We start from the raw sequence: 25,451 nt of genomic DNA on the forward strand, positions 1-25,451 counted from the left end.
TATCCCAGACCAATGATGAAGGCCAAGACCAACCTGTTGCTTTTATAAGCAGAAGACTACTCCCTAGAGAGCAGCGTTGGAGTGCCATTGAGAGGGAGGCCTTTGCTGTGGTTTGGTCCCTGAAGAAGCTGAGGCCATACTTGTTTGGCACTCACTTCCTAGTTCAAACTGACCACAGACCTCTCAGATGGCTAATGCAGATGAAAGGGGAAAATCCAAAATTACTGAGGTGGTCCATCTCCCTACAGGGAATGGACTTTGAAGTGGAACACAGACCAGGGACTGCCCATGCCAATGCAGATGGACTTTCCAGGTTCTTCCACTTAGACAATGAAGACTCCATAGGACAAGGTTAGTCTCATCACCTTTCGTTTGGGGGGGGGTTGTGTGAGAAAGTGCCATCTTTCTTGCATGGTATGCCCCCACTTTTTGCTAAATTGCTGAATGTACTTCGATTGAGTGTACCCTGGGCTCCTGCCAATCAGGTGCCCAGGGCCTATGTTCCTTCCTTAAACCACACAAACTCCCAATTGGCAAACCCTAGCCACATGTCAGCCCCTGGTAAATGGTACCCTAGGTACCCAGGGCCTTGTGGCCAGGGAAGGCCTCTAAGGGCTGCAGCACTCATTGTGCCACCCTCAGAGGCCCTGTACCCTTACACACCCACTGCCCTTGCAGGCTGAGTGTCTGGGTGCAGGAGAAAACAAAGAGTCGACATGGCACACATCACTGTGTACCATGCCCATCACCTACACTGCCAAGGCATATGTCAGCCACCCCTCTAGCTGGGTGCATTACGCCTATGGTGTGGGCACAGGAGCAGGAGCCCTGTGCCCCTACAGTACCCGGGTCCATTCCTGGGCACTGTAAGTGCAGTGCTGTCATTTAAGAGTACATGGTGCTGAGAGCTTGTCAAACACGAGCTCCACAGCACCATATTGGCAACACTGAAGCCTGGGAAGTTTGGTATCAAACTTCTCAGCACATTGAACCCACACTGATGCCAGTGTGGGATTTAATGTACGAAGCACCCCAGAGGGCATCTTAGAGATGCCCCCTTACAGCTAACTTACAATCCACGTCTGCTCTGAGGCTGCCCAGGCTGCCACACAGCAGACACGTTGCTGGACCCCTGGGTGGGAGAGCCCCTGCTCTCCCGGGCCTGCAACAATGCACATCCTGGGTGAGGTGAGAAATCTCCTCCCCCAGGATGAGCCAAGGGAAGCTTCAAAGGCATGCCGCCATTTGGAGTTTCCCCAGGCCACTGCAACCCCCCACTCTGGCGGGTAGCTTGGCCGGAAACCCCATACAAGGACAGGGGATGTGCCAGCCTGCCCACCCCACCCCTCAGGTGGGGGAGGCGAGGTGAAGCACATCTCCGGGCTCTCGCCATCTTGAAGATGGGAGGCCCTACCCTATCAGGATTAGGCTACTGCCCCCCTCCCACAGGAGAGAGGCAGGATAGGGGGGGTACCCACCCCAGGACAAGGACCCATTGGTCCCTGGCCTTCACCTACCTGTAACGCCCCCAAATCTAGTATTTAGGGGCACCCTGAACCTTCCTTCCTCAGATTCCAGATAGAAAACGACAAGAAGAGCAAGAAGAACAAAGACCTGCCCTGCAGCTGCTAAAAAGAGACGGAGACACCAACTGCTTTGGCCCCAGCCCTACCGGCCTGTCGACTCTCGAACCTGCACCAGCGCGGCATCCCTCGTGGCCAGCAACCTCACCAACCCCGGAGGACCTGGCTACCCTTTAGCTCTAAGCCCCTGGGACTCCCACGAGTAGAGGCTCTACTCAAGAAACCTATTTGCTATCCCTGGCACCAGCCCGGGACCGCGGACCCAACACACTCTGCACCAGCCAAGCCTGGCCAGTGCCGGAGTGGACAAAGACCCAGAGGACGACCCCACGGCGACTGTGACCCAGAGTCCGGCACCCAAGGACCCCCCTCGACATCCCGGAAGAAGCCTGCAGCCTCAGAACCAAGTGCCACCCCAGCCGCGATCAACCAGAGGGTAAGATTCCCGACGTCAAAAGGCACCCCTGCACCCGGCGCCCTGCGGCCCCCTGTGCCCAATCCCGGGGTACCCACCTAACCTACAACTACCCAACTTACCTCTCGAAGTGGTGGTGGCACCTGAAACCTCCTCGTCCCCGAGCCTGCAGCCTTTTTCCAAACCGGAACATTCCCATTGATTTCCATTGAGCGCCCGAAGGCTCAAAAGCACCCTGCACCCAGCCGCCCGAGTGGCCCTGGCAGTGCCCTCTCTACACTAACCTACTTCCCCACTTGCCCTGAGTAAGTGACCAGGAGCCCAGCTCCCACAGCCGCGTGGCTTGCCAGACAGCAGCCACCAACCAAGGCCCCCCTATCCCTCATAGGATAACATTGGGCCTAACTCTCTCTGCACCCGGCCGTCCTGAAACCGCTGAGGGTGAACCAACTGTACCTACCTGACACTGGGGGACCCCTGAGTCCATGCCCGGAATTTCAACTCTGCCAGTCGAGTACTTACCCTTAAACCGCTAACTTCATTTTCCTCATAGGGTAACATTGACTGGCTTTTTCTTCAAAAATCTTCTAAGTGTGAACTTTTCAAAACTGCAAAAATTCACCAAAAATCAGCCAAGTGACAAAAACGAATTTACTCACCTGCTCCTAGGTGAGCTCCCAGTGCTGGATCTTGGTGCCCAGCCCTGACTCTGAAAAGTGTTCACAACTATACTTACCTCTAACTCATTTTTCTCCCATAGGAAACCATTGTCTGCTTTTCTGTGAAATTTCTTCTAAGTGTCTACTTTTGAAAATTTGAAATATTCTTTAAAAATCGTACCATTTCTGCAAACGAAATTACTTACCTGCTTTTGATAAGGACCCCAGTCCTGGGTCTAGGCACCCAGTCCTGGATTACTAAAGTAACGATAAAGTACTCTACCTGCAACTTGAATTTCTTGCCATAGAGATCCATTGAATGTTTTCTGTGAAATATTTTCTAAGTGCTAACTTTTGAAATAGCTAAATATTATTTAAAAATCATTAGTTATTAAGTCGACTTTCATCACTTGATTCTGAATACTGACCCCAGGCTGGTTCTAGGAGCCAGACCTGGAATTCCAAAAGTAATCTGAAAAGTAATTTATTACATATAACCTGAATTTACCATTGAGCTCAATGCATTGTTATGTTTAGGAAATAGGATTGTTTATTGCAACCAACTGTGACTGTTTACACAAATTTATTGCTTAAGACAAAAGTATTTTTATTCAACCTCTCATTCTGAGAAAGTATATTTTTACTCCCTTTGTGGTTCTAAAAATAAAACAAGCATATATTTTATATATATAAACCATTGGCCTAGAGTTCAGTTATTGAGTGTGTGAAACCATTTGCTGACTGAGTGTGTACAATAAATGCTTTACACTGTCCTCTGGTACTGCCTTACTGCTCGACCAAGCTACCACTTTTGAGAGTAAGGTCATACCTAACTTTGACCTCTATCAATCTCTGGGGGACTGTGGACTCTGTACACCCTGTACCTATTAGGGAACAGTATATACAGAGCCACTTTCTCACATTGGTGGATCAGCGGTGGGATACAAACTTGCATTTGTTGGACTACTTGGTTACCATCTGATCACACGACAGAACTCTGAAAAATTGCCTTTAGAATTCTGATTGGTTTTTCCAAAATTACTAAAAGTCTTGCTAGGGCCTTGCTTAAGTCCCATTAGAATTTTAGAAAAATAAAAGTCACTATAGTCAGGGTAGAGGGTTAGAACTGTCAGGTTAGAATGTCTCAAACAAACCCAGCTATTAGTGATAATAATAACATGGACCTGGTGGAGGAGCTCGACCTCACACCTTACTTACACTTGTCTTTCAAGGAATTGAGGTCCTTATGCAAACTTAAAAATTTACAAATGGGTCTGCATCCAACCAAACAAGGGCTCCAGGAGCTCCTGGCTGAGTATGCTAAAGACCACCCATCTGAACATGGTGATGGCCAGTCAGATGAGGAAAGGGAAACAGAGGAGGTGGACAGCAACCTCCCCATACTATTCCCTAGGGAGGAGATGGCACCCATACCCTCCAACTCAAGACATAGCATCTGGGCACCTAGAGACCACACAGGTGGCTCTGGTCCCAGAGGCGACACTGGGGGACCCCCCAGTGAAGAGGACAGCCTTGTGAGGCTGGCCAGAAGAATAGATCTAGAGTCCAGACTCCTGGCCCTAGAAAAGGAAAGGAGAGAGATGGGTTTAGCACCCATCAGTGGTGGCAGCAATAATAAAAACAAGGATAGGGAGGAAACTTCTGACCTTAAAATCCCCAAAGGGATTGTCCCTAAATTTGAGGAAGGTGATGATATCACCAAATGGTTCACAGCCTTTGAGAGGGCTTGTGATATCAGGAAAGTAAAGAAACCTCTCTGGGGGGGCACTCCTGTGGGAACTGTTCTCTGGTAACTGCAGGGACAGGCTTCTGACTCTCTCTGGGCCAGAAGCAGGATCCTATGACCTCATGAAGAAAGCTCTGATTGAGGGATTTGGATTCACCACTGAGGAGTATAGAATTAGATTCAGGGGGGCTCACAAAACCCAGACCCAGTCCTGGATTGATTTTGTAGATTTCTCAGTGAAGACACTGGATGGTTGGTTAGCTGGACATGGTGTGCAGGATTTTACTGGATTGTACAATTTATTCATGAAGGAACATATTTTGAGTAACTGCACAAATGAAAAGTTGCATCAGCATTTGGTAGACCTAGGTCTAATTTCTCCCCAAGAATTGGGAAAGAAGGCGGACCACTGGGTCAAGACTAGGGTGACCAAGACAACCACTGGGGGTGACCAAAAGAAGGTGGTCACAAAACCTCCCCAGGGGAAAGGTGGTGAGAATCCCCAAGATAAAAAGTCTGAGTCTTCCAAAGGGCCCCAAAATCCTGTTCAGGTGGGTGGGACCCAAACTACTCCCTATGTGCCCCAACCATATAGGGGGAAGAACTTTGATCCCTTAAAGGCCTGGTGTAATACCTGTAAGAAGCAGGGACACCTAACTGTATCTTGCCCCCAAAACAAAGCCCCTAAGGCACCCAGTACAGCCACTCCTGGGGCAGCAAGTATACAAATGGGATCAGAGGTGTACCCTGAGCAAATCTGGGAACACACTGAAGCAAGTTTAGTCTCCTTGGGAGAAGTTGAGTTTGCCACTGTGGCTGTGTGGCCCCCCAACTTGAAGAAATACTTACAGTACCCCTGGGTGAATGGAACTAGGGTAGAAGCTCTGAGGGATACAGGTGCCAGTGTCACTATGGTGAAAGACACACTGGTTTCCCCTGAGCAATACTTGATTGGGAAGTCTTACCCAGTCACCAACGCTGACAGTGTCACCACTAGTCATCCCATGGCCATGGTAACATTAGGCTGGGGGGGGGGGTTACTGGCCTGAAACAGGTAGTGGTCTCTCCAAAGTTGCCAGCTGCCTGTCTGCTTGGAAATGATCTGGAAACCTCAGCCTGGGCTGAGGTTGAGTTAAAGGCCCATGCAGCCATGCTGGGCATCCCTGAATTGGTGTGTGTGCAAACCAGAGCACAGAGCAAGAGGAAGGGTGAAAAAGTAGGTTTGGAGCCTGGAATAATGGCCCAACCAACCAAGAGGAAGGGCAAGAAGACTGGGGGACCAGCTTCTGTACAGCCAAACACTCAGAACCCCTCTCCCCCTGGAGAGGATGTAGATACCTCTGAGGGAACTGAGTCCATGGAGCTTGACCCTTACCAGGTTGAACTCTTGGGCCCAGGGGGACCCTCTAGGGAAGAGCTGTGCCAGGGTCAGCGAGACTGTCCCACTCTTGAAAGCCTGAGACAACAAGCTGCTTCAGAAGCCAGGGGAGATGTCAGTGGTACCCACAGAGCTTATTGGGAAGAGGGATTACTGTATGCTGAGGCAAGAGACCCCACTCCTGGAGCCACCAGGAGGGTGGTAGTGCCACAGAAGTACAGGCAGTTCCTCCTAACTTTGGCTCATGACATCCCCCTAGCTGGACATCTGGGGCAATCCAAAACTTGGGAAAGGTTAGTGAGTCACTTTTACTGGCCCCAGATGCACCAAAAGGTGAAGGAGTTTGTCAGCTCCTGTGTTACCTGTCAGGCCAGTGGCAAGACAGGTGGCCACCCAAAGGCCCCCCTCATTCCACTACCAGTGGTGGGGGTCCCCTTTGAAAGGGTAGGTGTGGACATTGTGGGTCCACTCGAACCTCCCACAGCCTCAGGGAACAAATTCATTATAGTAGTAGTGGATCATGCTACTAGGTACCCTGAAGCAATTCCACTTAGGACTACTACAGCTCCTGCAGTAGCCAAGGCCCTCCTGGGTGTCTTCACCAGGGTGGGTTTTCCTAAGGAGGTGGTTTCAGACAGAGGTTCCAACTTCATGTCTGCTTACCTAACACACATGTGGAAAGAGTGTGGAGTGCAGTACAAGTTTACTACACCCTACCACCCACAAACCAATGGCCTTGTTGAGAGGTTCAACAAGACATTGAAAGGTATGATCATGGGACTCCCTGAGAAACTCAAAAGGAGGTGGGATGTCCTGTTACCATGCTTGCTTTTCGCTTATAGGGAAGTGCCACAGAAGGGAGTAGGTTTCTCACCCTTTGAACTTCTGTTTGGTCATCCTGTAAGGGGACCACTGTGTCTTGTAAAGGAGGGCTGGGAGAGGCCTCTTCAAGAACCCAAACAGGACATAGTGGACTATGTGCTTGGCCTAAGGTCCAGAATGGCTGAGTATATGGAAAAAGCATCCAAGAACCTTGAGGCCAGCCAGGAGCTCCAGAAGCACTGGTATGACCAAAAAGCTGCACTGGTTGAATTTCAACCAGGGCAACAGGTGTGGGTTTTGGAGCCAGTGGCACCAAGGGCTCTCCAAGACAAATGGAGTGGCCCTTACCCTATCCTAGAGAGAAATAGTGAGGTCACCTATCTAGTTGACCTGGGCACTAGCAGGACACCCAAAAGGGTCATCCATGTGAACCGCCTTAAACTCTACAATGATAGGGCTGACATCACCATGCTGATGGTGACTGATGAAGAACAGGAAGCAGAGAGTGAGCCACTCCCTGACCTCCTATCCTACAGCCCAAAAGATGGGTCAGTAGATGGTGTGATTTTTTCAGACACCCTCTCTGCCCAACAGCAGACTGACTGCAAGCAAGTCTTGCAACAATATGCTAGCCTCTTTTCCCTGACCCCTGGTCTGACAAGCTGGTGTACCCATGATGTGGACACTGGTGACAGTGCACCTGTCAAGAACAAAATCTATCGACAGTCAGATCAAGTCAAGGAAAGTATCAAAGCTGAGGTCAGCAAGATGCTGGAGTTAGGGGTCATTGAGCCTTCAGAGAGCCCCTGGGCTAGCCCAGTGGTTCTGGTCCCCAAACCTCATCAACAGGGTGAAAAGAGAGAGATGAGGTTCTGTGTGGACTATAGAGGGCTCAACTCTGTCACCAAGACAGATGCTCACCCTATCCCAAGAGCAGATGAACTGATAGACAAATTGGGGGCTGCCAAATTTCTCAGTACCTTTGACTTAACTGCAGGGTACTGGCAGATTGGCATGGCCCCAGGAGCAAAAGAAAAGACAGCATTCTCCACCCCTGATGGGCATTACCAGTTTACTGTGATGCCCTTTGGGTTAAAGAATGCCCCTGCCACCTTCCAGAGGTTGGTGAACCATGTCCTGGCTGGGTTGGAGTCCTTTAGTGCAGCTTATCTTGATGATATTGCTGTCTTTAGCTCCACCTGGCAGGATCACCTGATCCACCTTGGGAAGGTTTTAGAGGCTCTGCAGAGTGCAGGTCTCACTATCAAGGCGTCCAAATGCCAGATAGGGCAGGGCACTGTGGTGTACTTGGGCCACCTTGTAGGTGGAGGCCAGGTACAGCCCTTACAACCCAAAATCCAGGCCATCATGGACTGGATAGCTCCAACAACCCAGACCCAAGTCAGGGCATTCCTTGGCTTGACTGGGTACTACAGGAGGTTTGTGAAGGGGTATGGGTCCATTGTGACCCCCCTCACAGAACTCACCTCCAAGAAAATGCCCAAGAAAGTTAACTGGACAGTTAGTTGTCAAAAGGCTTTTGACACCCTAAAAGAAGCAATGTGCTCAGCACCAATTCTAAAAGCTCCAGATTATGCCAAGCAGTTCATAGTGCAGACTGATGCCTCTGAGCTAGGGATAGGAGCGGTCCTATCCCAGACCAATGATGAAGGCCAAGACCAACCTGTTGCTTTTATAAGCAGAAGACTACTCCCTAGAGAGCAGCGTTGGAGTGCCATTGAGAGGGAGGCCTTTGCTGTGGTTTGGTCCCTGAAGAAGCTGAGGCCATACTTGTTTGGCACTCACTTCCTAGTTCAAACTGACCACAGACCTCTCAGATGGCTAATGCAGATGAAAGGGGAAAATCCAAAATTACTGAGGTGGTCCATCTCCCTACAGGGAATTGACTTTGAAGTGGAACACAGACCAGGGACTGCCCATGCCAATGCAGATGGACTTTCCAGGTTCTTCCACTTAGACAATGAAGACTCCATAGGACAAGGTTAGTCTCATCACCTTTCGTTTGGGGGGGGGTTGTGTGAGAAAGTGCCATCTTTCTTGCATGGTATGCCCCCACTTTTTGCTAAATTGCTGAATGTACTTCGATTGAGTGTACCCTGGGCTCCTGCCAATCAGGTGCCCAGGGCCTATGTTCCTTCCTTAAACCACACAAACTCCCAATTGGCAAACCCTAGCCACATGTCAGCCCCTGGTAAATGGTACCCTAGGTACCCAGGGCCTTGTGGCCAGGGAAGGCCTCTAAGGGCTGCAGCACTCATTGTGCCACCCTCAGAGGCCCTGTACCCTTACACACCCACTGCCCTTGCAGGCTGAGTGTCTGGGTGCAGGAGAAAACAAAGAGTCGACATGGCACACATCACTGTGTACCATGCCCATCACCTACACTGCCAAGGCATATGTCAGCCACCCCTCTAGCTGGGTGCATTACGCCTATGGTGTGGGCACAGGAGCAGGAGCCCTGTGCCCCTACAGTACCCGGGTCCATTCCTGGGCACTGTAAGTGCAGTGCTGTCATTTAAGAGTACATGGTGCTGAGAGCTTGTCAAACACGAGCTCCACAGCACCATATTGGCAACACTGAAGCCTGGGAAGTTTGGTATCAAACTTCTCAGCACATTGAACCCACACTGATGCCAGTGTGGGATTTAATGTACGAAGCACCCCAGAGGGCATCTTAGAGATGCCCCCTTACAGCTAACTTACAATCCACGTCTGCTCTGAGGCTGCCCAGGCTGCCACACAGCAGACACGTTGCTGGACCCCTGGGTGGGAGAGCCCCTGCTCTCCCGGGCCTGCAACAATGCACATCCTGGGTGAGGTGAGAAATCTCCTCCCCCAGGATGAGCCAAGGGAAGCTTCAAAGGCATGCCGCCATTTGGAGTTTCCCCAGGCCACTGCAACCCCCCACTCTGGCGGGTAGCTTGGCCGGAAACCCCATACAAGGACAGGGGATGTGCCAGCCTGCCCACCCCACCCCTCAGGTGGGGGAGGCGAGGTGAAGCACATCTCCGGGCTCTCGCCATCTTGAAGATGGGAGGCCCTACCCTATCAGGATTAGGCTACTGCCCCCCTCCCACAGGAGAGAGGCAGGATAGGGGGTGTACCCACCCCAGGACAAGGACCCATTGGTCCCTGGCCTTCACCTACCTGTAACGCCCCCAAATCTAGTATTTAGGGGCACCCTGAACCTTCCTTCCTCAGATTCCAGATAGAAAACGACAAGAAGAGCAAGAAGAACAAAGACCTGCCCTGCAGCTGCTAAAAAGAGACGGAGACACCAACTGCTTTGGCCCCAGCCCTACCGGCCTGTCGACTCTCGAACCTGCACCAGCGCGGCATCCCTCGTGGCCAGCAACCTCACCAACCCCGGAGGACCTGGCTACCCTTTAGCTCTAAGCCCCTGGGACTCCCACGAGTAGAGGCTCTACTCAAGAAACCTATTTGCTATCCCTGGCACCAGCCCGGGACCGCGGACCCAACACACTCTGCACCAGCCAAGCCTGGCCAGTGCCGGAGTGGACAAAGACCCAGAGGACGACCCCACGGCGACTGTGACCCAGAGTCCGGCACCCAAGGACCCCCCTCGACATCCCGGAAGAAGCCTGCAGCCTCAGAACCAAGTGCCACCCCAGCCGCGATCAACCAGAGGGTAAGATTCCCGACGTCAAAAGGCACCCCTGCACCCGGCGCCCTGCGGCCCCCTGTGCCCAATCCCGGGGTACCCACCTAACCTACAACTACCCAACTTACCTCTCGAAGTGGTGGTGGCACCTGAAACCTCCTCGTCCCCGAGCCTGCAGCCTTTTTCCAAACCGGAACATTCCCATTGATTTCCATTGAGCGCCCGAAGGCTCAAAAGCACCCTGCACCCAGCCGCCCGAGTGGCCCTGGCAGTGCCCTCTCTACACTAACCTACTTCCCCACTTGCCCTGAGTAAGTGACCAGGAGCCCAGCTCCCACAGCCGCGTGGCTTGCCAGACAGCAGCCACCAACCAAGGCCCCCCTATCCCTCATAGGATAACATTGGGCCTAACTCTCTCTGCACCCGGCCGTCCTGAAACCGCTGAGGGTGAACCAACTGTACCTACCTGACACTGGGGGACCCCTGAGTCCATGCCCGGAATTTCAACTCTGCCAGTCGAGTACTTACCCTTAAACCGCTAACTTCATTTTCCTCATAGGGTAACATTGACTGGCTTTTTCTTCAAAAATCTTCTAAGTGTGAACTTTTCAAAACTGCAAAAATTCACCAAAAATCAGCCAAGTGACAAAAACGAATTTACTCACCTGCTCCTAGGTGAGCTCCCAGTGCTGGATCTTGGTGCCCAGCCCTGACTCTGAAAAGTGTTCACAACTATACTTACCTCTAACTCATTTTTCTCCCATAGGAAACCATTGTCTGCTTTTCTGTGAAATTTCTTCTAAGTGTCTACTTTTGAAAATTTGAAATATTCTTTAAAAATCGTACCATTTCTGCAAACGAAATTACTTACCTGCTTTTGATAAGGACCCCAGTCCTGGGTCTAGGCACCCAGTCCTGGATTACTAAAGTAACGATAAAGTACTCTACCTGCAACTTGAATTTCTTGCCATAGAGATCCATTGAATGTTTTCTGTGAAATATTTTCTAAGTGCTAACTTTTGAAATAGCTAAATATTATTTAAAAATCATTACAGTTATTAAGTCGACTTTCATCACTTGATTCTGAATACTGACCCCAGGCTGGTTCTAGGAGCCAGACCTGGAATTCCAAAAGTAATCTGAAAAGTAATTTATTACATATAACCTGAATTTACCATTGAGCTCAATGCATTGTTATGTTTAGGAAATAGGATTGTTTATTGCAACCAACTGTGACTGTTTACACAAATTTATTGCTTAAGACAAAAGTATTTTTATTCAACCTCTCATTCTGAGAAAGTATATTTTTACTCCCTTTGTGGTTCTAAAAATAAAACAAGCATATATTTTATATATATAAACCATTGGCCTAGAGTTCAGTTATTGAGTGTGTGAAACCATTTGCTGACTGAGTGTGTACAATAAATGCTTTACACTGTCCTCTGGTACTGCCTTACTGCTCGACCAAGCTACCACTTTTGAGAGTAAGGTCATACCTAACTTTGACCTCTATCAATCTCTGGGGGACTGTGGATTCTGTACACCCTGTACCTATTAGGGAACAGTATATACAGAGCCACTTTCTCACAGCGTTGGACTAGGGTGCGGTGGCAGACAGTGTCAAATGTTGCGGAGAGGTCCAGGAGGATGAGGGCCGTAGTTTCCCCGTTGTCGAGTAGAGCCCGGATGTCGTCGGTGGCTGCGATGAGGGCGGTCTCAGTGCTGTGGTTGGCTCTGAAGCCGGATTGCGATGGGTCGAGGGATCCGTTCGTCTCGAGGAAGGTGGACAGTTGCTTGTTGACGATCTTCTCGGCGACTTTGGCGGGGAAAGGAAGGAGCGAGATAGGGCAGAAATTCTTGAGGTCGGTTGCGTCCGCTGTTGGTTTCTTCAGCAGTGCGCTGAGCTCGGCGTGCTTCCAGCTCTCCGGGAAGGTGGCTGTGTCGAAGGAGATGTTGATGATGTCTCTGAGGTGGGGTGCGATGGTGGAGGCTGCTTTGTTGAAGACCTGGTGGGGGCACGGGTCCGTTGGAGAGCCGGAGTGGATGGTGTTCATCATGCGGGCAGTGTCCTCGGGAGTCACCTTGGTCCAAGTCTGGAGAGTGACGGTGGTGTGCGGAGGTTCTACCGATGGGTGCGGGGGCGGAGTCCCGAAACTCTCGTGGATATCGGCAATCTTGCGGTGGAAGTACGAGGCGAGGGAGTCGCAGAGGTCCTGTGAAGGGGCGATGTCGTTCCTTCCGGTGCTGGGGTTGGAGAACTCCTTGGCGATGCTGAAGAGCTCCTTGCTGTCATGGGCGTTGTTGTCCAGTCGTTCCTTCAGGGATTTCTTCTTGGTGATGCGGATGAGCTGGTGATGTCTGCGGGTTGCGGTTTTGAGGGCGGTCATGTTGTTGGCGGTCTTGTCGCGGAGCCAGGCCTTCTCAAGTGTGCGGCAGGCCTTCTTGGAGACCCTGAGGTAGTCGGTGAACCAGGGGGCCTTCTTGCTTCTGGGCTTGGTGGGTGGGTTCTTCAGTGGGGCGAGGTCGTCGGCACAGGTCCATCTCTCCGGGGTAGGGGACGTGGTCACCCATGTAGTCCTCCAAAGCGTCGGTGTCGGAGTGTGTCGGAGAGAAGGACTGTGGATCTTGGTAAGAGGTATGGAGAGGTTCGTAAAGAACTGGTTCCGAATCCACTGGCAGCTTTTTCTTTAGCGGGATCTGGTAGGAGTCCAGAGCTGGCTCGGAAGTTATTCTCCTCTTGTGGAGCATCATTCTGCCAGTGTCAGCATCGATGATGTGTGATGGTGACGTCACCGCAGGAGAGCGTTCTGCAGGTGTGACCCTGGTGTGGGTGACACGTGTTCTGATTTCGAACAGTTTTGGGGCCGTAGATGGTGGCAGGCCAAAAGTGATGTTGGCCGGCGCCGGACAAGGCTTTTGAGCTTTTTTCGGCTCGGAGCCGGACGTGTCCTAGAGGACTGCCTTGTCTTTGATGCGTTGCAAGGACGCTGCAACTTGCCGCACCTGGAGCGCCGACGGCTCTTTGGCGCCGACCGGTTCTGTAGAGGCGGGCGTGGACTTTTTCGGCGCCACTGGGTCATCGAGTCGAGGAGAGGTAGTAGCTGTCGACGGCGTCGATGATTGTGCCCTTGGTGCTGCTTTCGAAGAGGTGTGAGACGCAGCAGCCATTGTGACCTTTGTGGCCGGAGCCGATTGTTTCGGTGCCGTGAGCCGAGGCGGTTTGGCGGTACCGATGGTCTTTTTCCGTGCGTCGGCGCCGACTGCTGCAAGCTCGGCACCGAAGTCCCGTTTGGCGCGGCCGGTGCCGACGGGTTTGGCTGGCGTCGAAGGTGTGGTGGGCTTCGATCCGACCAGTGTCACTTTCAGTTTCGGTTTCTGATGAACCAATACGGCTTTCGGTTTCGATGAAGGGAAACCAGTCGTTTTGGGTAGTAATGGCTGCCGCTGAATGTCCGAGGCCGGGCCAGAGGGCGGGGCCGAAGAACTGCGGGATAGGTCTTGGGTAAGGCCCGAAGGCGATCCCTCGACCGGAGCCATAGACTGACGCACTGGGATATCCTCAGTCTGTACGGGTAGGCCTTGCTCGTCAGCGGAGCTACTCTCTTCGGCCCCTAAGGCCTCATCGTAGTCTCCTACCTCGGTGTCGGCTTCGTCTCTGTGAAAGAGTCGTTCTTCGATGTGTTCCGATCCGGAGTCGTGGTCGGAAGCGGGGCTGGAGGGTAGGTTCTCCACGTCTTCGACATCTTCGTCCTCGGCGCTGAAGATGTTGGTCGGGGCCGGTGCTGCTTGCTGCGCTTCAAGTCTCGCCGCTCGTCGATTCCGGAGAGTCTTCTTGGATCGGAATCGGGCACAGGCCATACATGTGGACTCGTCGTGATCCGGTGAAAGGCATTTGTTGCACACCGGATGGACGTCAACATGGGGATATTTCGCGTTGCATACAGGACACCGCTTGAATGGTGTCCTCGATTCCATCGTCGATGTCGGGTCGATGGTCGGGTATGATGCGAAAAAGTTGTTCTTGAAGTTAGTAAACTAACAAATAACTATCGATACCGATCGGGAACAGTACCGACGCGAACTAAAGGCCTTTTGGCCTGTAAAAAGTTTTTCCTAACTTGAGTCAAGATAAGCACATCCGAACCCAATGGCGGAAAAAAACAATCTGAGGATGGAGAGGATGCCCATGCGCACTGTAGTCCAGGGGAGGAGTCACCTATCCCAGGATACTTTGAAGACTCTTCCAGGACAACAACGTGCAAACATCCGGACCCAACACTAGGCAGCGATCTATGCACAGATATGAATTCAGCAGCCCACATGCCTCAAACCTATATTATAGGTCTCTAGAAAGATAGAGATCTTGCATTGATTAAGGCACAGCGTTTTGTATTGACATTGGTGTTTTTAGTATCATTGGAAAGGTGATTGGCATGGGAAGAGGAATTTAACATGGCGTTACTATCCACCGCTGTTAGCTGTTGCCTTACAGTCCCTAATGTAAGTAGAAAAGTCACACATCTGACAGGAAATGGGGAGTCGCTGTTAGAAGGTTTCAAGACTAGCAGCAGACATCTAGCACTCTTACCTAATTCATTGAAGGCCAACAGTTCTTTCTTCGAGTAACATTCTATGTGTGGAGTGGGACCAAAAACTGGCAGGGGGGCTGGCGCTCTGTGCTATACAGGCGCAGTCATACTTGCCTTATTTAAAATAAAAAGCATTAAAAAAAATATCTAAGTCAGGCAAAACTTTTGTTAGTTTTCATATACACAATTTTGGAATGTAGAAATAATTGCTGTATGGCATGGAACAGCATGAGCTCTTGCCTGGAGTCTGTTTCAGAAAACTATACATGATAATCATGTGTGTGCATTGGAGGAATTTTTGACACAGATTGAAACACAGAGCAGAAATCTGTGGTCTGGAGGGACACACCATGGGCATCTTCTATCAAACATGATTACTGCAAGTGCCCTTCGCTGTAGAGGATTGACCATGTTGCCAGAGATGTAGTTTATAGTAGCAAGGGGTTTCTTTTTATCTGTACCAGGAAGAATTGCCTATTGGTCTCTCCAACCGTTTTAAATTGGTCTACCAGTCATCTGCAACCGGATTACTTGCAACTCCCCCCAATCCCCAAATTTAAGAACTTGGACAAAGACTGCCAGGAGGGGCTGTCTTGAACCTGCTTCGAAGTAGACAGCAGAGAAGGGCATCGGAGTTGCCTTGCACAATGAAGATACTGCTCAGAAGGAGAAGGGCTGTGAAAGAGCCAAGACTGGATGAGCTGAAGTTCTGCATCTTCCAGGTTAACACCTGTATCACTGGTCACCGATATTTGTGTTATCAGCCACAGGCTTATGAGCAAAGCTTTGCACCACAGAACGGGTTTCAGAAATTAAGTACTAGACCTTCACAGTATAAGCGAGATTATATAATAAGGTGGCCAGACGGTACTAAGGAACTGGTGTCCAGTTGAGTTTTGCAGAAGGGCAGAGCTCCAAGAAGCCATACGTTCTTAAACAAATAGATCAAAGTCAACAGTCCAGCCAAAAGATACCAAGTGTGCAGAAGGAGAACCACATCACCATGAGACTTCCCCAAAAGTTAAGTCCAACCAGAGGCAGGCACTTATCTAATTTGGATGGTGTGTTTGGTCTTTAAGTCGAAGGAATAAAAAAAAGCCTTGAGATTCACTAAGTTGCAAGCACCTCGATTTTGCCGCCGCTTTCTCAGATGAAGTTGACACTGCCTCCTCTTTCCTGTTACACTTCGCAACAGTCTTTGCTCACGCACAATTCGACAGGCCAAGATCACAGCTCATCATGCTCCATAGGCTATGCAGTGTATACCACAGAACGCAGACGCTGCCTGCACCGACAACAAACAACAAAAAGGATCCACCTAGGAGTGTCTGGGAACAGCGCAAAAACCTTGATAACAAGGATGGAATAGCAAGTCGTTCTGACCAACAATCAGGTCAGCCTTCCCCAATTCAAGCTCTCACATAGAAGATCCAGAAGGACTAATTACAAACTTTTGCATGGGAAATACTACAGAAATTGTCCTTAGGGAATACTGCAGGCTGCTTCCACACTAAACAATGAAATGTATCAGTATTCCCAGTAGAAATTGGAACTGGATGTGATATTATTCATGGTAATGGATTGTATGTTGTGAATAAAGTACTTCTTTTCAAAGACTAAACACTGAAAGGAGATAGAGTTATTGAATTGTTTTGGTTGGTTGATTGAGTTCCAAGTCTCAATGTTTACACCACCTTCCTGAGTCGCCTTGAATTACTCAATTTTGCTACCCTTAGAGTCAAGTTCTAAAGGGGTACACTACGTTCTCCGTTTGGAACTCAACAGTTCGGTTAAGTCCCAGGACATCAGTGGTAAAAGGCTCAGAATGACAGAATCTGGGCCCAGTAACCAATCTGCCCTGGGACGCCTGAAAATGTGCTGAACCTTTTCATATTTGCTGACCAATATTTCTATAGAATGCACATCCTATATTTATTCTACTTTTTTTTTTTTAAACAGTGTTTCACAGCCAAGATACTTAAAATGATTGCAAATTAAAAAAAATATATATATAAAAACACCTACCTCCTTTTGACTGCATGTTTTAGGCCAAAATTTCATTAAACCTCTAATGACCTAAACAAATAAATAAAAAAGAAAGCATAACCTCAATTTCCATCTTTAAAGAATCATATTTTGCTTGAAAATTGAACGTGCTACCAGACAATACTTACTGGTTCTGTAAGTGATGGATCTTTCTCCAAAAACTGTACTATACAGTATGCAAGCTGGAACATAAAAATATAATCATACTCAGAATGAATAAAAAGATTAAAAGAAAAACTCAATAGCATTGAAAAACTATCAACAGTTTCAGATTATGAATACTTTTCTTCGACTGCACAGGGAGTCTGTGGGTTCATAGGATTTTAACTGTAACTGTCAGTGTATGTATGAGAAGCAATGCAGTATTTAAGCTGACCTTGATTTAACAAAACTACAAACTGCTTGGTATATTGGCCCAGGGGATTAAGGCATCCATCACAGGGATTAGTGTTTGGCTCCATTGTCACAGGTCAAAATCCCTAAGGGTCCACCCAGCCTTCATCCTTGAGGTTGATTCAAGATTCCGTTCTAAGTGGGGTAATAAACATCTGTGTCAAGAAGCCCACGATGATGTGCTCTTTAAAAATACACATTATATTAGATATATTTCTCATATGCAACCCTCATGTAAAAATCCTTATTCTATAATGAAATCTTTCTGTAAAAAAGGTTTCTAAAAGCAAGTATTTTATAAGTCGGTAAACAGTAACCCCCTTAACTGATCTCTGAAAGTTGGAGGGTACATATCAAGTATTTATACTGTTCAAACTGTACAGGTAAAATTTGAGTGCTCTAACTTCCCAACCAATAGACCCTGTGTAAGGCATTTCTATAGTCAAACACTGAAGCCTGAAAGGTAATCATGTATTGCCGTCTAAAGTTCAATAAAGTGAAGTGTACTAAACGAAATGCCCATCTCCATCATGGTTCTATAAACTTCCTGACCTTAAATAAGGAGAACAGGTTATTACTCCTACTTTATTCTCTGTGGGAAATGACATCACAGTGATTTCCATTACCAACTGTGAGCAGATCTATGCATAGTTATAGGCTGTACATTTAAAGAAAAGAAAGGTATTCCACTGATAAGGTTGTCCTGGAGTGAACGGAAAGGCAGTCAGCTTTATATTTTTAAATAATGGATCTCACCTGAGCTAAGCTTCCACTCACTGGAACCATTTAATCACCAAAGTGATCACCCACCACACAGTTTGCAGCCTGCCAAAATTTATGTTTAGAAAAGGAGGTATCACTACTTCAAAGGCTTAACGCCTACTACATTTTTTAATGATGACATTAGAAATGTATAGCAAATTTAAGACTCACCATAAAACTGGCTAAATATATTTAATTGAAAAGAACAAAGAAACATTAGAAATAATATATCTGGGGGCGTGGCCAAGATAGCGGCACGGTAGAACGCAGAACTCTGCACCTCTGGCCCCGCCGAATTAACAGCCTTGTATTTGCCCCATTCCCTGGACTGTACCTTACCGGTAGGCGAAGGGCATCGACTCCTGATCACCCTGGTGCCTTAGCGAGACAGCATCTAAATCGCTTCAGCGCTCCTGCCAGAATTTGCCGGGGATTGCGCTGGGGCTGCTGCGGCCAGGATGGAGGCCGCTAGATTGGCGCTGAAAGTCCCGCTCCCCCGGCGCTGCAACACGGCCCCTGTGTGTTCCGGAGCACCCAAATCGCTTCGGCGGCTGCCCGTATTGCTGGTTGGAGGTCCCGGGAGACTCCCGCATCTTGAAGCAGTGGGCCTGGTCCGGGACGCAGCTTACCCGACCACGACGGACGACTCGCCCGACGGCCGGCAGCAGGCTGCTTTCCGATGAGTCGCCCAACGCTTGGGCGCTGGGTGAGGGGCCTGTGGACGCACCCCCCCCGGCATTCCAACATTGGTCCCTGAGGCTTCTGAACAGTGCAGGATAGCTTCTGGAGGGTTTAGCGCTTCCCTCCCGCGCAGCCGTGTGACCGGGGGGCTCTTCGCCCTGGTCAGCTCTCCCCGCAAGGCAGCACTCAGGTCCCTGATCGGACAGAGGAGGAGGGTCCTTTGGACGCTGCTGCTGGCCCCTAGCATCATTTCGCACATCGCTCGCCTGGGCACTGTGATCTACGGTGTGGGGTGCTCTTGTGATGTGCACCACAAATAGATGCACCGCGGCCTTCTACTGGGATAAAAAGACTTGACGGCCCCCACACACTCAGCACAACTTTGACTCAAGCCCAGACCTGGATCACGGGAATAGCTCCATAACAGAGGCTGCGGTAAATCTTCTGGTCTGAGAACATTCTCCACCCGCCTTCTACGCCTCGGTGTGCAGGGATGGCCTCAGCCCGAGCAAGAAGGGAGAAGTCCCTCAAGGAACTATTGCTCAAGCAGCCTGGGAGCTCTGAAGCATCCCAAGGAGCATCTAAGGATCAGGGGCACACAGACTCAATCGACGAGGCAGATAGCCCAGCCACGAAGGCCTTCATGCTGGAACTGTTCTCCGCCATTAAGGAAGACATCTTGGAGTTGAAGGGGCAGCTCACATCAGATCTCAAGGAGGTGAGTCAAGATGTCGATGAGGTGGGTGAAAGAGTAGCCGTACTGGAGGAGCACGAACTGGCGAGAGAGGATGATCTGCACCAACTTCAGCAGGAGGTCCTCCATTTGCGGGACCAAAGTCTAGACCTCCAGGCCCACGCGGAGGATCTTGAAAACCGATCATGGAGAAATAATATCCGCGCGGTGCCCTGGAAGGCAGAAGGTGATGACCTGCGAGATTATGTCCTGTCCCTCTTCCAGCAATTTCGGGTGAAGATTGCCCACAAAAGATCCAGATGGACTGCGTTCACCAAGTGGGCCTCCCCAGAGGCGGCAGAGGCCCCCCCCCCGCCCGATGTGCTGGTTTGTGTACATGACTTTCAGCTTAAGGAGCAGATCTTACGTATGGCTAGAGCGGCCCAACCGATTCAGTTCCGAGGGCACACACCAGCCCTCTTCCAAGACCTGACAGCGTCAACTCTCGCTAAGCGGAGCGAATTCCGAGCCGTCACATCCTATCTCCGGGACAAGGGGATACCGTATTCTTGGGGCCACCCCTTTCGTATCATCTTTAAACACCAAGGGAAGTTGAGGCAAATGCGTTCCTTCGCTGACACTATGGATCTCCTCGGGACTGGTGAGGATACGAACCCGGCGCCAAAGGACAGTCCCTCAAAACACGACAGGAAAAGACTTACCCGATGGCAGACGGTTGGCAAACCATCGGCCTCCACCAAACCAGGCCCGGAAGAGATGGCGAAAGAGCGGGACGCGATGCTCTCAACCCTTTTGCAGACCCCAAGACCGCCCGTGCACTAAGTGAAACACCTCCACTTACACCAAGGGGATGGCAGTAACGTTGTGGAGCTGGAGGGGCCCAGGAGTGGTCCGCCTTTTCAGACTGCCTGGACTCCCCTTTGCGGCTCGCAGGCCGCCTGGTATTTTGTTCTGAGACATTTCATCAAGGTCCCATTTCCCCCTGCTATTTTCCACCAGACAGACTTTGGTCTCTTGCCCCAAGCCTTTGACATGTAGCGCTTGGTCTTAGTATAGACCAACTCATGGTTATTGTTCTCTTCTGGGACTGTGCCCTCTGGGATTGCAAAAATGTTGTTGTGTTCTTGTTGAGGTTTCCTTTCTTTTTCTTTGGGGGATTTTCCGTGTCATGTACCGCTACTCCTGCCCCCCCCCCCAACCCCGGCGCTTCCTGCGCAGCACTTCAGACGCCCTCAGAGCCCAGTAATGATGCTCCCCGCCGCTGCCTATACCAAGAGACCTGAAAATTGTTAGCCTCAATGTCCGAGGCCTGAATCACCCCGTGAAGCGCACTGCGATCCTCTCACTTCTTTAGCAGTCCGATGGCGATATCTGTATGCTTCAAGAGACTCATTTACTTGCTACGGACACTCCCCGCCTGCGTTCCCGACGCTTTCCGCACCAGTTTTGGTCCTCTGGGGTGGTGAAAAAGAACGGGGTGGCCATTTTGTTAGGGACTAAATTTGAGGGTAAGGTCCTGTCTACCTTCTATGAGTCCAAGGGGAGAGTTTTAGCTCTTAGGATCCAATGGGGCTCCACTGTCTTCACCCTACTCAACATATATGCTCCCAATGCACAGCATGAGGCCTTCATCCGCAGGCATTTAACGGAGGGACTGGTCTCCCCTGACTCAGTATTAGTGGTAGGTGGGGACTTCAATCTAGTGATGGATAACGAGAGGGACCGGTCAGGGCAACGCTACACACAGATAGGAGCCCTCCCTCCCAAAGGGAAGCGCTGGCTGGAAGATAACAGCCTCCATGATGCCTGGCACCTACGTCATGCAGACATGCACGTCTACACCTACTACTCGGCGGCACACAAAACTTATGCAAGACTAGACAGGCTCCTGGTTTCTAGCACGCTCCTCCCTAGGGTTCAAGACGCCTCAATAGCTGTGCGCTCCCTATCGGATCATGCACATGTTTCCCTCTCCCTGTGCCCCGAGGGGATTGGGTATGCACCTGCTCGATGGTGGCTGCGCGTGGGCCTCCTACACTAACCTGCTGTGGTGAAGGAAGTGCGCGCCAAGATCACGGATTACCTACAACTTAACGACAACGGTGAGATCTCCTTGGCTGCGATATGGGACGCACTCAAAACTGTCCTCCGCGGGGAGTTCATGGCCACCTCCTCTGCTGAGGCACGCAGACGGAAAGAGGTTCGCCTAGCTCTTGAACAGGAGGTGGCAGAGGTAGAGGCAATACACAAGCGTACCGGCGCTCATTGGGTATGGCGCGAGATGGAAAAGAAACAAACCCTCCTTAAACGTCTAGACCTTGATAGGGCCGAAAACGCCCTAATCCGCCTACGGCACAAGTTCTATCTGGGAGGTGACAAATGCTGGAAGGTGCTAGCACAGAAGCTGCGTGCCAGGTCGGAAGCAGGATCCATCCCTTTCCTCAGAAGCTCTACGGGAGAGGAACTCCATCTGGATTCCCAGATTGTCGAAGAATTTTGATGTTCCTATCACACCCTCTATAGCCCCGACCATCAGGACATCCCTGAGGCCCAGGACTACCTAGCGACTTGCAAATTCACCCGTCTCCCGAAGGCAGAAGCAGACCCTCTTGAAAATCCTATTCGATTCGAAGAGGTTATCTCCGCCATTGATAAAATGAAGCTAGATAAATCGCCCAGCCCTCTTCTATAAAACGTTCTGTCACAAACTGGCCCCCTCCTCACTCGTCTATTCAACTCCTTCCAAGATAGTGGGGTGACGACGGACTCTATGGGAGAAGCAGCGATCTCGGTTCTCCTTAAGCCTAATAACGACCCAGGCCATTGCGGTTCATACCGCCCTATTTCGCTACTTAACAGCGACGCAAAACTGTTCACGGGCATCCTGGCTGCACGGCTGAATCCTCTCATGGCTGGTCTCATCGATCCTGACCAAGCAGGATTCAGCCCCACTCGGCAGGAAAGCGACAACACCAAGAGCCTCCTACACCTCATTGATAGTGTTCACTGCTCTCAGGTGGGCGCAGTGCTCTTTTCGGTCGACGCTGTTCAACAGAGTGTGCTGGATACCCGTTTGACGTCCTCCGAAGTTTCGGGTTCGGTCCCCGTTTCCTCACTTGGATACAGTGAATATACCAGGCTCCTCAGGAGTTTGTTCGAGTCAACGGGGTCTCCTCATCTCCTTTTAAAATTGCTTGGGGCACTAGACAAGGGTGCCCCCTCTCGCCCCTTTTATTTGCCCTTTACATGGAACCCCTCACACAGAAAATCCGGGACCATCTGGGCATTCAGGGCCTCAAATCCGGGGGTGACTACCACAAAGTCAGCCTGTATCCCGATGAGATCATCGTCTCCCTTGCGCAGCCACTTATCTCCCTTACCGCACTGGTAGACAAACTTGAGGCTTTTGGCCAGATATCGGGCTTTAAAGTGAACCTTAACAAGTCTCAGGTCCTTAACCTGTCCCTACCACAAATACAGGTTGAGGCCCTCCAACGGTCACTTCCCTTGCACTGGTCCCATGACCCTGTTCCCTACCTGAGCATTCTTCTGACCCCCTCGCTCCCACGCACGCTGGAAGTGAATTATATGGCACTAGTGGCGCAGACGCAAAGAGCCCTGGATGGGTGGGCTAAACACACGCTATTGTGGCTCAGGCGCATTGCGGTGGTTAAGATGACGCTACTGCCATGCATTTTGTATTTAGTCCAGACCCTCTTGTTAACTCCGTTGCCTAGCAACGTGCAGTCACTGCAGCTGGCTTTTAATAATTTCATTTGGGGTAATAAGAAGGCACGCCTCTCGGTGGCACACCTTTCGCGCTCCAGGGAACGACGGTGGGGTGAGGCCAACTCTCATTCATATATATTTGCAGGCTGCACATCTGTGTTATGTGCTGGAATGGAATCGCAAGTTCTCGGAGAAGCACTGGACCTTCATGGACCAAGCGGTAGCAAGTGCGAATATCTAGCGAGAGATCTGGCTTCCCCGCCGCCTCCGCTCTTGGGGCCTTTATTAGTCCCCGGTTACGGCAGCCACCATGAAAGTTTGGGATAAGGTAGCACTCGCAAAAGGCCTCACTACATTCCCCTCCTCAATGACGCCACTCGTGATAACCCGGACTTCCCCCAGGGTATAAAGTCCGCGGTCGCCCAAAGATGGAGAGAAGCGGGCTGCAAGTGCATTGGCCACCTTTTTGATCTCAAGGGCATCATTCTCTTTAGCTGAGTGCACCTTGATCTTGACCTCCCCCACTCAGATGAATATTATTATTTACAACTGTGACATTGGGCCACCTCTCGGGCCTAGCATCCACAGGCCTCGCGTAAACATAACCCTTTTGAACAATGGGTAGCAAAGAAAGAGGACGACAAACACCTCATAACGGAATTATATGTGCTCCTTACCCAAAAGCAGAAAGGGACTCACACTCATGGACAGCTCATGTGGGAGGCGGAGCTAGGTAGGGTCCTCACAGACAAGGAATGGGATAACATTCATAATAGAGCACAACACACAGCATATAATACAGCTGGGACTGAATCCGCGTTTAAAGTTGCGACTGAATATGCTACTTACCAGTATGCATCTGTTCTTGGCATGTAGGGCTGCTGACATTCATATCTGTGCATAGATCGCCGCCTAGTGTTGGGTCCGGATGATTGCACATTGTTGTCCTGGAAGAGTCTTCGAAGTATCCTGAGATGGGTGACTCCTCCCCTGGACCACAGTGCGCATGGGCATCCTCTCCATCCCCAGATTGTTTTTCGCCATTGTGGCAGTGATGGAGTAGATACAGGAAGTGATGACCATGCTATACAGTAATTCTGAGAGCTGCAGCTGCGACAGGCGCCGGGGAGGAGGGTGGGCGATATGAATGTCAGCAGCCCTACATGCCAAGAACAGATGCATACTGGTAAGTAGCATATTCAGTTCGAGGCATGTGGGCTGCTGAATTCATATCTGTGCATAGAATACACAGCAGTACCTCCTATTAGCGGCGGCTACCCGTGCCAGCTGCAGCAGTCTGAAAAAGAGTTTTGAGAACAGCCTGTCCTACAGCTGCCTGCTGTTTTGAGTGTACATCTACACAGTAGTGTTTGGTAAATGTATGTATAGTGGACCATGTGGCTGCTCTACATATTTCCTGTAAAGGAATGTTTCCCAGGAAAGCCATGGACGCCCCTAACTTTCGTGTTGAGTGGGCTCGTGGTGGAATAGTTAATGTGCGTTTAGCTTTTTGATAACAAATTTGGATACATTTAACGATCCATCTGGCTATACCTGCTTTGGAAATGGCGTTGCCTTTGTGTTGTGGAGAGAAGGCAACAAAGAGTTGTTTAGTCTTCCTAAAGTTTTGAGTTCTGTCAATATAGTACATGAGGGCCCTCTTTACATCTAGTGTTTGGAGCATCCTCTCAGCGACATTTTGTGGGTTTTGAAAGAAAACAGGCAGTTCAATGGTTTGGTTCATGTGGAACTGCGATATTACTTTAGGCATGAATTTGGGGTTGGCACGTAGTACGACCCGTTTCGCGTGAACTTGTATAAATGGCTCTTGAATGGTTAGTGCCTGGAGTTCACTAACTCTTCTTAAGGAAGTGATGGCAACCAGGAAAGCCACTTTCCAGGTGAGGAATTGAATCTCACAGGAATGGAGAGGTTCAAAGGGTGGACCCATTAGTCTGGTGAGGACCAAGATGAGGTTCCACACCGGTGCTGGGGGGTGCCTTGGGGGAATCACCCGTTTAAGTCCTTCCAAGAAGGCTTTGATGGCAGGCACTCTGAATAAAGAGAGGTGCTGCCTGTTTTGGAGGTAGGCTGCTATTGCTGTTAAATGGACACGTATTGAGGTGTATGCCAGATTGCATCGGTATAGGTGTAATAGATAGCAGATTATGTTCTGAATAGATGCGTCTAGCAGGTTAATGTGATTGTTGTTGCAATAAATGACAAACCTCTTCCATTTGGCTGCATAGCAAGCTCTGGTAGTGGGTCTCCTAGCTTCCTTAATGATCTCCATACAGTCAGGTGGCAGGT

General features: G+C 50.2%; 1 protein-coding gene across 4 annotated transcripts in view; it reads right to left on the reverse strand.

Moving 5' to 3' along the window:
- The window catches only part of PPP2R5E (protein phosphatase 2 regulatory subunit B'epsilon), a 521,840-nt gene that overhangs the window by 233,456 nt on the left and 262,933 nt on the right, over positions 1-25,451 (reverse strand). For all 4 annotated transcript variants that reach the window (XM_085626198.1, XM_085626201.1, XM_085626199.1 and 1 more), the window contains exons 9-10: positions 17,011-17,064; positions 16,862-16,912 (exon numbers count right to left, since the gene is read on the reverse strand). In XM_085626198.1, coding sequence (XP_085482324.1) covers positions 16,862-16,912; positions 17,011-17,064 — 105 coding nt within the window. The remainder of the gene's footprint in view (positions 1-16,861; positions 16,913-17,010; positions 17,065-25,451) is intronic.

This window comes from Triturus cristatus, chromosome 9 (genome assembly GCF_964204655.1).
Source record: "Triturus cristatus chromosome 9, aTriCri1.1, whole genome shotgun sequence".
NCBI classification, from domain to species: Eukaryota; Metazoa; Chordata; class Amphibia; order Caudata; family Salamandridae; genus Triturus; species Triturus cristatus.